Genomic DNA, 13430 nt, shown 5'->3' on the forward strand with positions numbered 1-13430 from the left:
GATGTACCCACCCCAGTCAGCACCACCCCTTATCCTCCCAGGCACTATCTCTGCAGTTGCCAAGCGCAATTGCATCTCTGCCTTTTCATGAGCCCTGACAAAAGCCTCGGGCCCACTTGGAGGACAGTATGCTCCCTCTGATCATACTTTTAGCACTCCACTTCCATCTCATTCTCTCTTCTCTCTCCCCCTTTCCCTCCTTTCTCTTTCTCTGAGCTAGCTAGGAAGGTCTAAGTTAACAGGAGAGCGAAGTCTCAAGCAGCCAGTCCAAAGGCTGGTAGGAGGGACCAGAGATGTGTGTTTACTGGGCTCCTGAACGTCTCTGGTAGTGAAATTGAGTATAAGGTATAAAGATAGGATGCCCAGACCTACCTGGAGTGCCCAGGCATCCCAACTCACCAAACTTCTCCAGCTCAACACCCTCATACGCCTATTCAATTGAGCCCCTGCAATCAAACTGAACTAGGTTCATATTACCATTCATTTGTTACTTATATTACTACCTGAGCAAATGTCTAAACAATATTGTTAATAATGCATTGTTTATAGGGTTGCTAAGAATAAAATGTTTTAAATTACCTAATTACCCACTTAAAAAAAAAGTCACATCTCCTTGGAATACCCTGACATATGGAGCCCCCAACTCCATTGGACCCACCTGGGTTTCCTAATCTCAAACCTTTCCACCCAGGCCCCACTTCTAATCTCCGCCGAGTGGAGTTCTGACCCATGATTTCTGGCCCTACTCACCCTCCCTTCCCAGAAAAATGGTCCAGGATTGATTGTCCTTATATCTGCAGACCAGATTCGTGTACCCTTTACCCAATCCAGGTCCAAGGTTCTCTTTCCTCAGAGCCTATAGCCCTTCTCTAAACACGGAGCTGCCTCTTTACAGTAGGATGAGTACCCAAATATTAAAATAGGAGAAAACTGCTTTCAGTCCCTTTAGGCTTGGGTGGTATTGACTGGGTGAGGTGGAGGAACAGTCTAACCAAGTGATAGAACTGTGGGTAGGCAAACAGGCAGGAGACACCTGGTTCTCTAACCTGGGCATTGGCATGGATGACACTGGGCAAGTCTCTGACTCTCTAGGCCTGTCTCTCCAGCCTGTCTGTGCACTGAGGGGGCTGGTCTTCTGTAAGGCTGTATTTGAATTTGGAGGTTCCACCCAGCTACTCATGGCAATGGTGCATAATGACCACAAGATGGCAGGCAACTGCTTCAGCTCAGAAGTCTGTAGACTAAACAAATAAGCTAGCTTCAAAAAGGAATACAAGGTAATTCCCCAAGGGCACACTACAAAATGGCAACAGAGGAGGACTTAGAAAAGGGTATTTGAATTTCCAGCCCCAAGACCAGGAGGGGTGGTAGGGAGAGGGCTGGTGGGCAGCAGAGGAGAGGCTAAGAATATATTTTAGTGATATCAATCACACTGAGGGGATGGGAGGAGAGAGGGTCTTTAGAGGACAGTCTTGGACTGAATGTATTGTCCCACAATGATTGGGGTGGGGGTGCAGAATAAGAATTGAGGAGTTTAGGGGAAGTAGAGATGATCAACCTGGCTTCCTGCCCTTCCCCAGCACAGAAGGAAAAGTAGAGAAATTGCAGCAGTTATTCTAGGATTTGGGGATTACTCCTACAACTCAGGAGGGCACAGCAAATAAGCAAAGATCACCTGATATCCTTTGCGCCTTCCAATAATCTAGTTTCAGGGCCCAGGAAAGATAGGGAGCAACCTATGGGCAGTTACTTGGGGTTCAAAGGGTTAATCTCCAAGAATTCATTCTTTGACATCAACCACAGCCCTTGTCTCCCTGTCCCCTCCCTGAGCCTCAGGTTGGCAGCTTCCCTGAATTCCTTCTTTGGTGTAATTCTTTAGGGCCCTGGGACCCAGGCCCAGAGCCAGTCCCCTGCTCAGGTCCTAGGAGTCTAGGGCTTGCTCTAAGGGAGGAAGGAAAGTGGCCTTTCCCTCGATCTCTCCCTCCTCCCGGGATGTGGGCCCTAGGACTAAAGAGCCTCTGTCTTTCCCGGCCACACCACACCCCCCATTGTAATTCAAACAAGGGGATTCCTGTGTCCCAGTCTCTGGGCAGGAACTTTTGACCAAATGGTAGAGGGTCGGGGCAAGGTGGGGGAGGGGGAGTCACGGGTTTAGAAAAGAAGACACCTCCTCACTTTGGAGATTCTGGTACACGTCCAGAGCTCTGAGACCTCAAGCTTGTCCTCCCCTAAGCAACGGGGACTCATCTGCATATAAAAGGCCTGAAGCCTGAAGTGGAAGTGGAAACTGAGAAGGTGTGGAGACACAAAGACTGAACCTCCTGGCAGACAGATTTGGAGCCAGACTACAAGAATGGAGACAGCCCAGGGACAGGGTAAAACACGAACTGACGGTGGCAGGGCAGGCCAAGACTTCTGAGAGCAGCAGGTGGAGGCCCTTGCCAGTTTCCCTCCCTAAAAGCACAGATATAGGCGTGCTGGCACCAGACAGGGATGTGGTTACAGAGGAAGCGAGATCCCCTAGGATGAAATGAGAATGGCCCTGTTTAAAAAGTATGAACCTTTCTGAAAAGAAGCATAAACATCTGACAGTGAGAACATTTCTTGCCAGGAGGGGTGGTATGTTCCCCCTCACAAGAAGTAATGGTCTGGAGAATAAATGGAATGGTCTCATTTAGCAGCACGGGTTCAGATACCGCTATACTGACCTATTACCACCAAAGGACTGGTACAGTGGAAAGGCTAATCCATCCTGGCAGGCAATGACATCACTCACCAAACAGGAAACAGTGGTTCTACCAACCCCAAAGGCTACTAGGAAGGCTAATCCATGGAGGGTTGGCCCTGAGTGACCATGTCCCTCCACAATCATCCATCTTGGCCAAGGTGGGAGGAGGGGAGAGAGACAGCCAAGGCTCTTAGACATTGAGTGAGGCCATTATTCCCACATCTCTTCATGAGTGACCTCCTAAGGGTCCTAAATCCTTCAAATCCTTACGTAGTTATGGAGGAAAAGGAGAGACCATCACACCCTCAAGAGCAGGAGTGGGGAAACTTTTTTCTGCCAAGGGCCATTTGGATAGTTATAACATCGTTCACAGGCCATACAAAATTATCAACTTAAATATTAGCCTGCTATATTTGGCCAAACGTTTAGTTAACTCATCCCTAATGCCTTGGCAGGGCCAGACCAAATGATTTCGCAGGCCTTATGCGGTCTATAGGCTGAACATTTCCCGCCCCTGCTCTAGAGTTAATATATGTATGGGAAAAATATATATCTATGGAAATAGCTCTAGGGACCCAATAACTGAGGGATAGAGGCATAGCCTCCCCAGGGACCAGAGGGATGGTGAGGACAGGTTTCCATGGTAACTGATTTCAATGCAGCCTCTTCCTAGTCCCAAATTGAGAGAGAATAAATTTCAAGGGAGACCAGGGCCTAGTGAAGAAAGAGCCACCGCAGAACAAACGGGTGGGAATGTTGTTACAGGAAGGTCACATCATCCTGGCACTGCCCCCAGTACCAGTGGACCTCAAAGCCCAGTTTGGCATTTTCATCCTCTGGTGGCTCAGGAGGTCCACCTTGGAGCCCCTCCTCTGGGGGCTTCCACACAGCCCTCAAGCTCCCTAGCCTGGTGGCTGTCAGGTCCAACTCAGTCCTGGCCCTCTCCCCACCAGGTATAACCTTTGCCCAGTCCATCTCAGGATGGGGAGCCCTAAGGTTGCCCGGTTCATCCAGCTCAGGGGGTGCCACGGTGTCCAGGAAGCTGCCAATGGAGACACTGTCCAGCTGGTCAGTTGAGCTGATGTCTGGCAGGCTGTCCCAGCTGCCTCTCCTGGAGCGGCTTGGGCTCCCGCCGGTCAGGCTATATTGACTGCTGGTGAGGCTGCTGCAGTGGCTGGTCAATGCCCCCCGTTCTTCCAACAGCCAGCGGAGCGCCTCAATGCCCTCATTCAAAGTCACCAGCTGCTGTAGGATCTTCACGTCAATGGCTCGCAGGTAAGCCTGGGGGAGTGGGAGAAGGAATCAGTCCCGGTTCTGGGCCATGCATTTCCCAAATGTTTCCAGAGACCCCTACCTTGTGGTCCAACCAACTATGTTTCACTCTCAAGAAGCAGGGAGCCCTGGCTGGTGCGGCTCAGTTGGTTGGACGCTGTCCCGTGCACCAAAAGGTTGCCAGGTTTGATTCTGATCAGGGCACATGCCTGGGGTGGAGGGCTTGATCCCCAGTGGGAGGCTTGCGGGAGGCAGCTGATCAATCGATGTTTCGCTCTCACATCGATGTTTCTCTCTTCCTCTCCCTTCCTATCTCTCTAAAAATCAGTAAAAAAAAAAAAAAAAGTGTTTTTTTTTTTTTAAAGCATGGAAACAGAAGGGTTTGAAGTGTGGGCTTAGAAGCAGACAGATTACTGTTTAAAAATCTCACCTCTACCACAGATTATCTACACCACTATAGCCAACTTTCATATCTTCTTTGAGCTCAGTTTCCTTGTTTGTAAAATAGCATTAAATGACTCACCTCACAGGGTGGCTGTGAGAATTTTGAGATGCTGTCTATTAAGTACTCAGAATAAGGCCTGCCACAGAGTAAGGTCTCAGTAAATGTTAAATATTAAAATCTGATCCTACTGAGCTTTGAACTTCATAGATAGGTATTATTATTAAAACAACCGGTCCAGAGTCACCAGTAAGACTTAAAAACAGCCAATGAGCCAAAACCGGTTTGGCTCAGTGGATAGAGGGTCGGCCTGCGGATTCAAGGGTCCCAGGTTCGATTCCGGTCAAGGGCATGTACCTTGGTTTCGGGCACATCCCCAGTAGGGGGTGTGCAGGAGGCAGCTGATCGATGTTTCTCTCTCATCGATGTTTCTAACTCTCTATCCCTCTCTCTTCCTCTCTGTAAAAAATCAATAAAATATATTAAAAAACAAAACAAAACAAAAAACAGCCAACGAATCGTCTGATAGGAGGCCAGCTGTTAATTGGGAAGTAGACTGGGCCAAAAGAAGACAGGAGCTGAGGGATAAAGAGGGAGCTAACCTGTCCCCCAGCCACTTCAGGGTGCCGGTAGCAATTGTTAAGAGAGAGAAGCGTTGGCTAGAGCTTCGTAGGGTCAGAATCCCTCTGACTAGGGATTCAGGGCTTTCCTCCAACACACACTCGTCTCCCTGCTTGTTCTGGGAGTAAGTCTGACTGACTTGGCAATCTCTAGGGTCCCTTTCAACTCAGAGGCACTGAATTATCTTTCCCAAACACAAGTTTGAACCTGTCCCTCCCTTGCTCAAGAGCCTTTATGGGCTTTGCACTGCTCTTAGAGAATAAAATGTAAACAGTTTAGCAGCTGGCATTCAAAGGCTTTCATAATATGGCTCTTGCCCATCTCTCTAGCTTCACTTCTAGCATACCTCCCTAGGAACCCCCGGTTCTGCCACCCGACTTAAAAGTTCCTTTTATTTGGTGTTATTTTTAGTCAAAGTAATAGATAAAGATTAAAGAGGCAAAAAAAAAAAAAAAAAAAGGTTAAAGAGGCAAAAAGTTCTGCAAGATTTATTATGAAAAGTACCAGTTCCCCATCATTGTCCTAAATCCCACACTCCAGAGACAACTATTAATTTTTTTAGCTGTTTATTTTGGTAGTTACCTTCTAATTTCCAAATAACATGCTACTTACTAATTTTTAAGTCTTAGCTATTTTCTACTGACTTCCCACATGATAGAAGGTTAAGGATTTAACTCTTTCAATTTACTCCCCATTCCTCTGCCATACAGGCACCCTTCCCATCTCCCCATATTCCCATTATATACAATAAAATTAATTATTCAGCGTTTATCTTATTAAAATTCAATCACAGCTAAGCCATGTGGTTTATTATAGTTACCTTTCATTTCTTACAACTTTATGTTTTCCTTAGAATAATAATATGTTACCCAGTGTTTGAGTGTCTACCCATGAACCAGGAGGTCATGGTTCAATTCCCCAACAGGACAAGTGAATATGTTATTATCAATGTTATAATATGTTATATTAGTATTATTCATGTTATAATATATTATTATTATTACTACTACTACTGTTTTGCTTAGTTTGCTATATAGTTATCAAAAGTCATCACCAAATTCCCAATTGTCTGAATTTCTCAAGGCTTTTAAACATATCATATATTGTATCTATTCCATCTTAGAGGCAATAGATATATTGTATCTATTTCCATTTAGAGCCTTGAAAATTAAGTAGAACTTAGCCAGACAAAGCAGTGTCTCCTCCAATTCAAGTATCCTTGCCAGCCCTAACCGGTTTGGCTCAGTGGGTAGAGCGCCAGCCTACGGACTGAAGGGTCCCAGGTTCGATTCCAGTCAAGGGCATATGCCCAGGTTGTAGGCTCGATCCCCAGTCTGGGGCATGCAAGAGGCAGCTGATCAATGATTCTCTCTCATCATTGATGTATCTATCTCTCTTCCTCTCCCTTCCTCTCTGAAGTCAATAAAAACATGTATTAAAACAACCCCAAAGTAGTCTTGCCAGAGCACAGATTTGACCATGTCACTCTATAATGAAGACTCTTCCGGAAAGCCATCCCTGGGTTCCAATAGCACTTACCCTGCACTAGAGTTACTACCCTGTCTCTCTCCTTCCCGAAGCCACAGTGTGAGCTCCCTGAAAGCAGGTCCCGCCCAGCTCATTATGGTGCTTAGCCCAGTATTGGGGAGGTCAGATCCAGTTCTGCGATGTCCTTGCCTTTACTATTCTCAGCCGCCCTCTGCTGGCCCCAGGGTTCAGGAGGTTGGGTTTTACCATGTTGGTGGGAAACAAATCTTAGGACCAGATGCTATAGTCCTGTGATAGAGGGATTCCCTGACTGTGACAGCATCACTCCATGGAACAGAAGAAAGCAAGGCTTTTTTGCCCCCAAAATAAGTACTCATTTCACACCATCTCTTTGGAAACAGAAGGGGGATAAACAGCTCAGGAGAGAGATGCAGCCTCAGAGGCCACTCCAACCCAATTCTCTTCCCACAGGGATTCAGGTTCCCTATTCCTCCCCTTAATGTATACACATCAGACTCTCAGCCCAGTCCTGAGGCTACAGTATGGCTCCCTTATCATTCAGGTCAAATCAGGCCCTAGGATAAAATCCCAGTCCCAAATTCCTGGTCATGGATTGAGATTCTCAGACTATTATTACTAGGAAGGCTCTTAGAGATCATCTGGTCTCACAATCACTTGCCTTCACCCACTTTGGGAAGAGGCAGAAAAACTAAGGCCCAGAGAGAGGCCCTGCTCAGGATCTCAAGATGATTCAGCAGAGCTAGGACTTGAACCTATGCCTCCCCACTTCTTGCCTAAAGCTTTTTAAAAAATACATTTTTTTAATCGATTTCAGAGAGGAAGGGAGAGGGAGATAGAAACATCAATGATGAGAGAGAATCATTGATCGGCTGCCTTCTGCACGCCCCAAACTGGGGGTAGAGCCCACAATCCCGGGCATGTGCTCTGACCAGGAATTGAACTATGACCCCCTGGTTCATAAGGTGGGTCCTCTACCTACTGAACCACACCAGTGGGCTAAAGCTTTGTTTCAAACTGTCCTGTGGGGTTGTTGTCATAACAACAGTTATTTGGGTGGTAGTATTAAGAGGAGGTTGCCACTGTTTTTCCTTTCCGCATACTCCAGAGTCTGGCTGGGCAGAAGGGAAAAGGCCTAGAGGCAGGGATGACCTTGGCCTCAAGGGCAAGACTGGCCCCTCCCTGCAGGGGAGCTGGGAGAAAGACTGTTGAAGGACAGTACTTAGAGGGCTCGGACCAGTTCTGTCACAAGTGGCTCCAGGGTGGAACCCCCCTGCCCTGCTCCTTGTCCTCCCTGGCTATAACCCAGTGGGCAGGGCAGAGTATAAAAGAGATTCATGACTTCCTGGCCTGACGAGGGAGAAGGGAATGGAGTAGGGATCCGTGGGGCACATAGGGAGCCTCTCCCTGTTAGGGCCCCCAGAAAGCTCCCTCCCTCCTGCCCTTCATGGGCAGCCTAGGGCCCCAGGCCAGGCTGGATCAAGAGTCGAGACCTAATCAGAAGTTAAACGTACCCCTTAAAGTTTACAAACAAGGAATATCCACCAAAGGCAGGAAAGAGTTAGAGCCAGAGAGACTAGACATGGCTCCTCCCTATGTGACCTCAGGCAAGTCCCTCAGCACCTACAAGCATGCTTCATCTGTGAGATGGGGAAAATGACGACTGCTTTCCTCATCTGAATGACATAAAATATGTTTAAGGTGTCTGGCACAAAGCAGGTCGCAATGGTAGATGTAAAGTGTAGGCAGGTCATCTAGGTTCAAAGCTGGGCTCTGCTTTTTAACTTCGTAGGACCTTGGGCAATTACTTAACCTCTTTGTGCCTCAGTTTCTTCATCTATAAAATATCACTTACCTAATAGGGTTGCCATGAGGATTAAGAGACGAACTTGTAAAGTGCTCAGCCTGAAGTCTGGCACATGCACTTGGTAAAAGTTAGTTCCCAAAGCAGGGCCCTCTAGGAAGGCTCTTTCTAGGCCTGGAGCTAAAGTTTGTACAATGAGGCAAAGCCAGGCCCCTCCCTGAGGTGGACACTACTTTGGAGAATTTGGCTCTCCTCCAGCCTTCAAGGCCAAGTGCACACATGGCATTCAAATCCTCCCCCCAGGGAGCCTCCCCTGATTGCTCTGCCCAAAAGGCTCTCCTCCCAGCCTCTCAGGCTGTCTGGAAGTCCCCATGACCTCCTCCCCCTCTCCCTCACAGCTCAGCCTGGCACAGAGCTGGGCACACAGTGGGGCTCCAGGAAGACATTAACTCACATCCTCACTGTGGCCTCCTGGTTCTGGGCCAGAGAGCAGCTGGCAATTCCTCAGTTCCCTAGAACTGGCTGTAAAGGGATGGCAGGTGTAAATCACCACCTTCACCGGAATCACGGCCGGGGGGAACCTGGTGGGTCCCAACTGCTCTTTTGGCTCTGAATCTAGACCCAGCAGCAACCGGGAAGGGGGAGGGTGCCTGTTTCCTGTTCTCCCCAAGGAGGTACAGATGAGATCCAAATATCTGGTGCACCCGGGGTTGGTGAGGAGGAGACTGAGTCAGAGGTGATGAAACCAACACCGACAGTGCTGCTACTCATGTCTGCTAAGGTTCTAGGAAATTTCAAATATTTTAAGGGAGATTGGGAGAATGTTAGTGAAAGAAAGGATGTTTTTAGTGGCCCTAGTCCAGGCAGTTTTCACCCAAATCTCTACTGTGCTGACTCCTGCCGTGAACACTGGGGCCTCAGAAGAACAAACCCCGGACCCAGTTTGCAGGTGGAGAAAAAAACTGGTTGCCCTATAATGGCGGCTGGGGGATAGATGGTCCTGTGGGTGAGGAGGTGGGGAGATTTCTGCTGTGCCAGGTTCTCAGTGCTTCCCAGTCTTCGCCTCTCCCCTCCCAATTATTTGGCAGGAAAAACTTGCAGGAGACTGTGCCTCTCACCCCAAGTCTTCAGGACCCATCTACACTCTACTCACCCTTGGGGAAGCAATTGATGGACCCCAGGGTGTAAGGATTGACCTGAGAGACATCCTGTTGAGTTAGGCGGAGAGTTTAAACTCCCTGGTCTCCAGTCCAACTCTGAGTCGTTCCTGCAGGCCCTACGCCGCCGGGGACTCAGGGACTCGGGGCTCGGGTCCTACCTCAAGCCCCCACCTCCGCCCAGCCTGTGGAGCCCACACTCACCAGCTCCATCTTCAGCGCCTTGATCTTGTCCCCCAGGCCGTGGCCCGAGCTCGGCGCCCCGGGGAGCAGCAGGGTGCCAGAGGGTCCCGGCTCCCGTTCCCCTCGAAGCCCGCGGAGCAGCCCTTCAGGGGTCTTCCTGCCCACCTTGCTCTCCACGTCTCGCAGATCAGGCGTCTGGGACTCTGCAGTCCCCTCCATACGGGCCTATAGCCTGAACCGAGCAGAGCGTCGGGACGGCGGGGTCCCGCTCCCTAGCGTCACGTCTCCGCTGCTAGTGCGGAGCGGAACCGGTGGGTCCCTGCCCGCGCCGCGCGGGGGCGGGAGGAGCGCGCCGTAATGCTCAGAAAAGCCGCGCAGAGCCGTGTGTGTGTGTGTGTGTGTGTGTGTGTGTGTGTGTGTGTGTGTGTGTGTGTGTGTGTGTGTGTGTGTGTGTGTGTGTGTGTGTGTGTGTGTGTGTGTGTGTTCGAGTGCTGCGGACACAACCTCTGGCCTTGGAATGCTTAGGGCTGGGCGATTCTGGACTTGTAACTGAAGGAGCGTTGGAAGAACTCAGCGCCTTCTCCCTATTCCCCCCCCCCCCCCCCCACCCCGCAGGAATCCAGTCAAGTACACAGCAGGCGCCCAATAAATGTTTGCTGACTGAAGGCTAAGCATTCTCAGTCATGGATGTGGGAGTTTAAGGAACAGTGGTAATGTAACCAGACAACCAGTGGGTCCCGGCTGCCTGTCACTACTTGAGCCAATTAAGCAGAGACCAATTAAGCAGGGTGGAATCACATGAGTGTTTATTCCAATACTGCCAGCAGTATGGGAGAGCAGCAGGTCGTCCACAAAAATCTGCTCTGCCCCTCCCCACAAGCCAGCTGCTTATATTGGGAAGAGGGAGGAAGATTACACAGGGAAGTAAGAACTACAGGCATGGGCCCTGGCCGGTTTGGCTCAGTGGATAGAGTGTCGGCCTTCAGACTGAAGGGTCCCAGGTTCGATTCCAGTCAAGGACATGTACCTTGGTTGTGGGCACATCCTCAGTAGGAGGTGTGCAGGAGGCGGCTGATTGATGTTTCTCTCTCATCAATGTTTCTAACTCTCTATCTCTCTCCCTTCCTCTCTGTAAAAAATCAATAAAATATATATTCTTAAAAAGAATTACAGGCATGGGAAAGTAGGCAAGGCATAATGGTTATAGGTTACAGGCAATGCGGGCTAGGGGGGTCGCAGAGGGTGGGCACCTCCGGGTGCCTCCAGGACTAGATTGTTTAATCTTTCCATAATGATAGGTAGTTCTGGGAAAAGGAGGATAGACTGCATTCCAATGTTGGCTCCCATGTCCCGGGGTGTACAACTCTCAGCCAGGTTAGAATGTGCTTTCTCTAATCAGAACAATCATGCTTAACAGCATGATTAATATTTCTTATCATTATAGCTGGTCTCCACTATTCCATTTCTGCCCCTAATAGTTGCAGAGAGTTGCAGAGGGTGAGTAGAAGAGCTGGGTCTAAAACAGTGGTTAGAATTTAGCTAGCCACTGACACCGCCTGTGTAGCCAATTCTAAGGTGCTTGGATTTTATTCTACAGGCAATGAGGAGCCATGAAAAACTATGCTTTGGCTTGATTTAAAAAAAAAATTTTGTTGTTGATTTCAGAGAGGAAGTGAGAGGGAGAGAGAGATAGAAACATCAATGATGGGAGAGAGTCATTGATCGTCAGCCTCCTGCATGCTACCTACTGGGGATCGAGCCTGAAACCTGGGCATGTGCCAGGCTGGGAACTGAACTGTGACCTCCTGGTTCATAGGTCAATGCTCAACCACTGAGCCACACTGGCTGGGCTTGATTTTGGTTTTTAATCCAAGTAATTCCAGCCCATGGTTACAGGATAAAAGATAGTTACACCTGCCGTATCCTTTCCCACCTCTAGTACCAATCCCAAGAGGCAATCACTTTTAGCTATTTTTTCCTAGTATTTATACTTATAACCCCACAATAGGTTTATACCACTATTTCTTTCTTTTCTTTCTTCCTTCCTCTCTTTCTTTCTGTTAATCCTCACCCAAGGATGTTTTTCCATTGATTTTTAGAGAGAGAGTGGGAGGGAGGAGGAGAGACAGAGAGTGAAAATCCATGTGAGAGAGATACATTAGTTGGTTGCTTCCCACAAGCGCCCTGGACCAACGCTGGGGATCGAGCCTGCAACCGAGAGGTACATGCCCTTGACTGGAATTGAACCCAGGACCCTTCAGTCCAAGGGCCAACGCTCTATCCACTGAGCCAAACCAGCTAGGGCTATACCACTATTTCTTTTAAAAATTATTTTTATTGATTTCAGAGAGAAAGGGAGAGGGAGAGATAGAAGCATCAATGATGAGAGAGAATCATCGATTGGCTGCCTCCTGCATGCTCCCCACTGGGGATCAACCCCACAACCCAGGCATGTGCCCTGACTGGGAATCAAAACGTGACCTCCTGGTTCATAGGTAGACGCTCCACCACTGAGCCACACCAGCAGGGCTATACCACTGTTTCTTAAATGTAAGCATTGTCTACTGACTTCCTATTATGATAAATAGGGATTTACCTCACACCCTGTAGTTCCCTTCTTCCACTGGCCCTAATTATTTTTAGCCTTAATCTTAGTTTATATACTGGCTATCTTTGTAATTTTAAGTAACATTTTTCCTTAGTTTCTCCTGATTCATGGATATGTTAACATTTTGGGGGATATCATCCCACCATTTAGGAAGCAGATGGAATGGGGAGAGTTCAAAAATAACTAACTGGTCTTCTGGCTTCCTCTGTCTCCTTTTAATCCACCAACAGTAAATGTTCTCTTAAATTGGATTATGTTGCTTCCCTGCCTAAAATTCTTCCATGGCTACCCACTCACTTAAGATAAGCATCACTGTCCCCTGGAAACTTGTTAGAAATGCAGTATTCTGCTTGGCACTGGCCTGCTGAATCAAAAACTCGACAAATGCAGCCCTAACTAGTTTGGCTCAGTGGATAGAGCGTCCGCCTGCGGACTGAAGGGTCCCAGGTGCGATTCCGGTCAAGGGCATGTACCTTGGTTGCGGGCACATCCCCAGTGGGGGGTGTGCAGGAGGCAGCTGATCGATGTTTCTAACTCTCTATCCCTCTCCCTCCCTCTCTGTAAAAAAAATAAATAAATTATATTTTTTTAAAAAAGATTGGGATAGTAGTAGTGCCTACCTCATGGAGTTGTGGAACTAAATGAGTTAGTACGAAGTGCTTGGAACGGTGACTGGCACCAAACAAGCGAATTCCCATTCCACAAAGAAGGGAACCTAGGCTGACACGTGCAGTGACTTGCCCAAGATGGAGGTGAGTGGTAGAACCAGGTTTTTAATTCCCTTTAGCCTTCAGAGGCCGCGCACGCCTCAGACCTGGGTGCAGCCTTCCCCAAGCTCCGGGACGGTGGTTGTGTCCAAGGCCCGTGGCCCCCGCCCCTGGGAGCCGTGAGGTCTAGTTCCAGGCTCCAGGGCTCCCACTGGAGTCGGGTTTGCCGCCCGGCGGTGCGGGAGGTGGGGAAGCAGCTCCCCCGCAGCACCCACCCCGCCCGCCGCGAAGCTGCGGAGGGGCCGGGGACTGGCGGATCGCGGGTCCCACCCCACCCGCCGCCGCCGCCCTAAGCGCCGCCCGCCGCCCTCTCACCCCGCAGCGGCGGCGGCGGAAGCGGGG

At 49.1% G+C, this 13430-nt stretch overlaps 1 protein-coding gene across 1 annotated transcript; it reads right to left on the reverse strand.

The window, feature by feature from the left end:
* Nucleotides 1–3436: 3436 nt before the first annotated feature.
* On the reverse strand, nt 3437–9990 carry LURAP1 (leucine rich adaptor protein 1). Its single transcript, XM_008151193.3, has 2 exons — nt 9735–9990; nt 3437–4009 (listed from the first exon to the last, which is right to left on the reverse strand). Exons 1-2 carry the CDS (start codon nt 9930–9932, stop codon nt 3488–3490), a joined length of 720 nt encoding a protein of 239 aa, XP_008149415.2. The 5' UTR covers nt 9933–9990; the 3' UTR covers nt 3437–3487.
* Nucleotides 9991–13430: the final 3440 nt, after the last annotated feature.

This window comes from Eptesicus fuscus, chromosome 9, assembly GCF_027574615.1.
Source record: "Eptesicus fuscus isolate TK198812 chromosome 9, DD_ASM_mEF_20220401, whole genome shotgun sequence".
Classification (NCBI taxonomy): domain Eukaryota; kingdom Metazoa; phylum Chordata; class Mammalia; order Chiroptera; family Vespertilionidae; genus Eptesicus; species Eptesicus fuscus.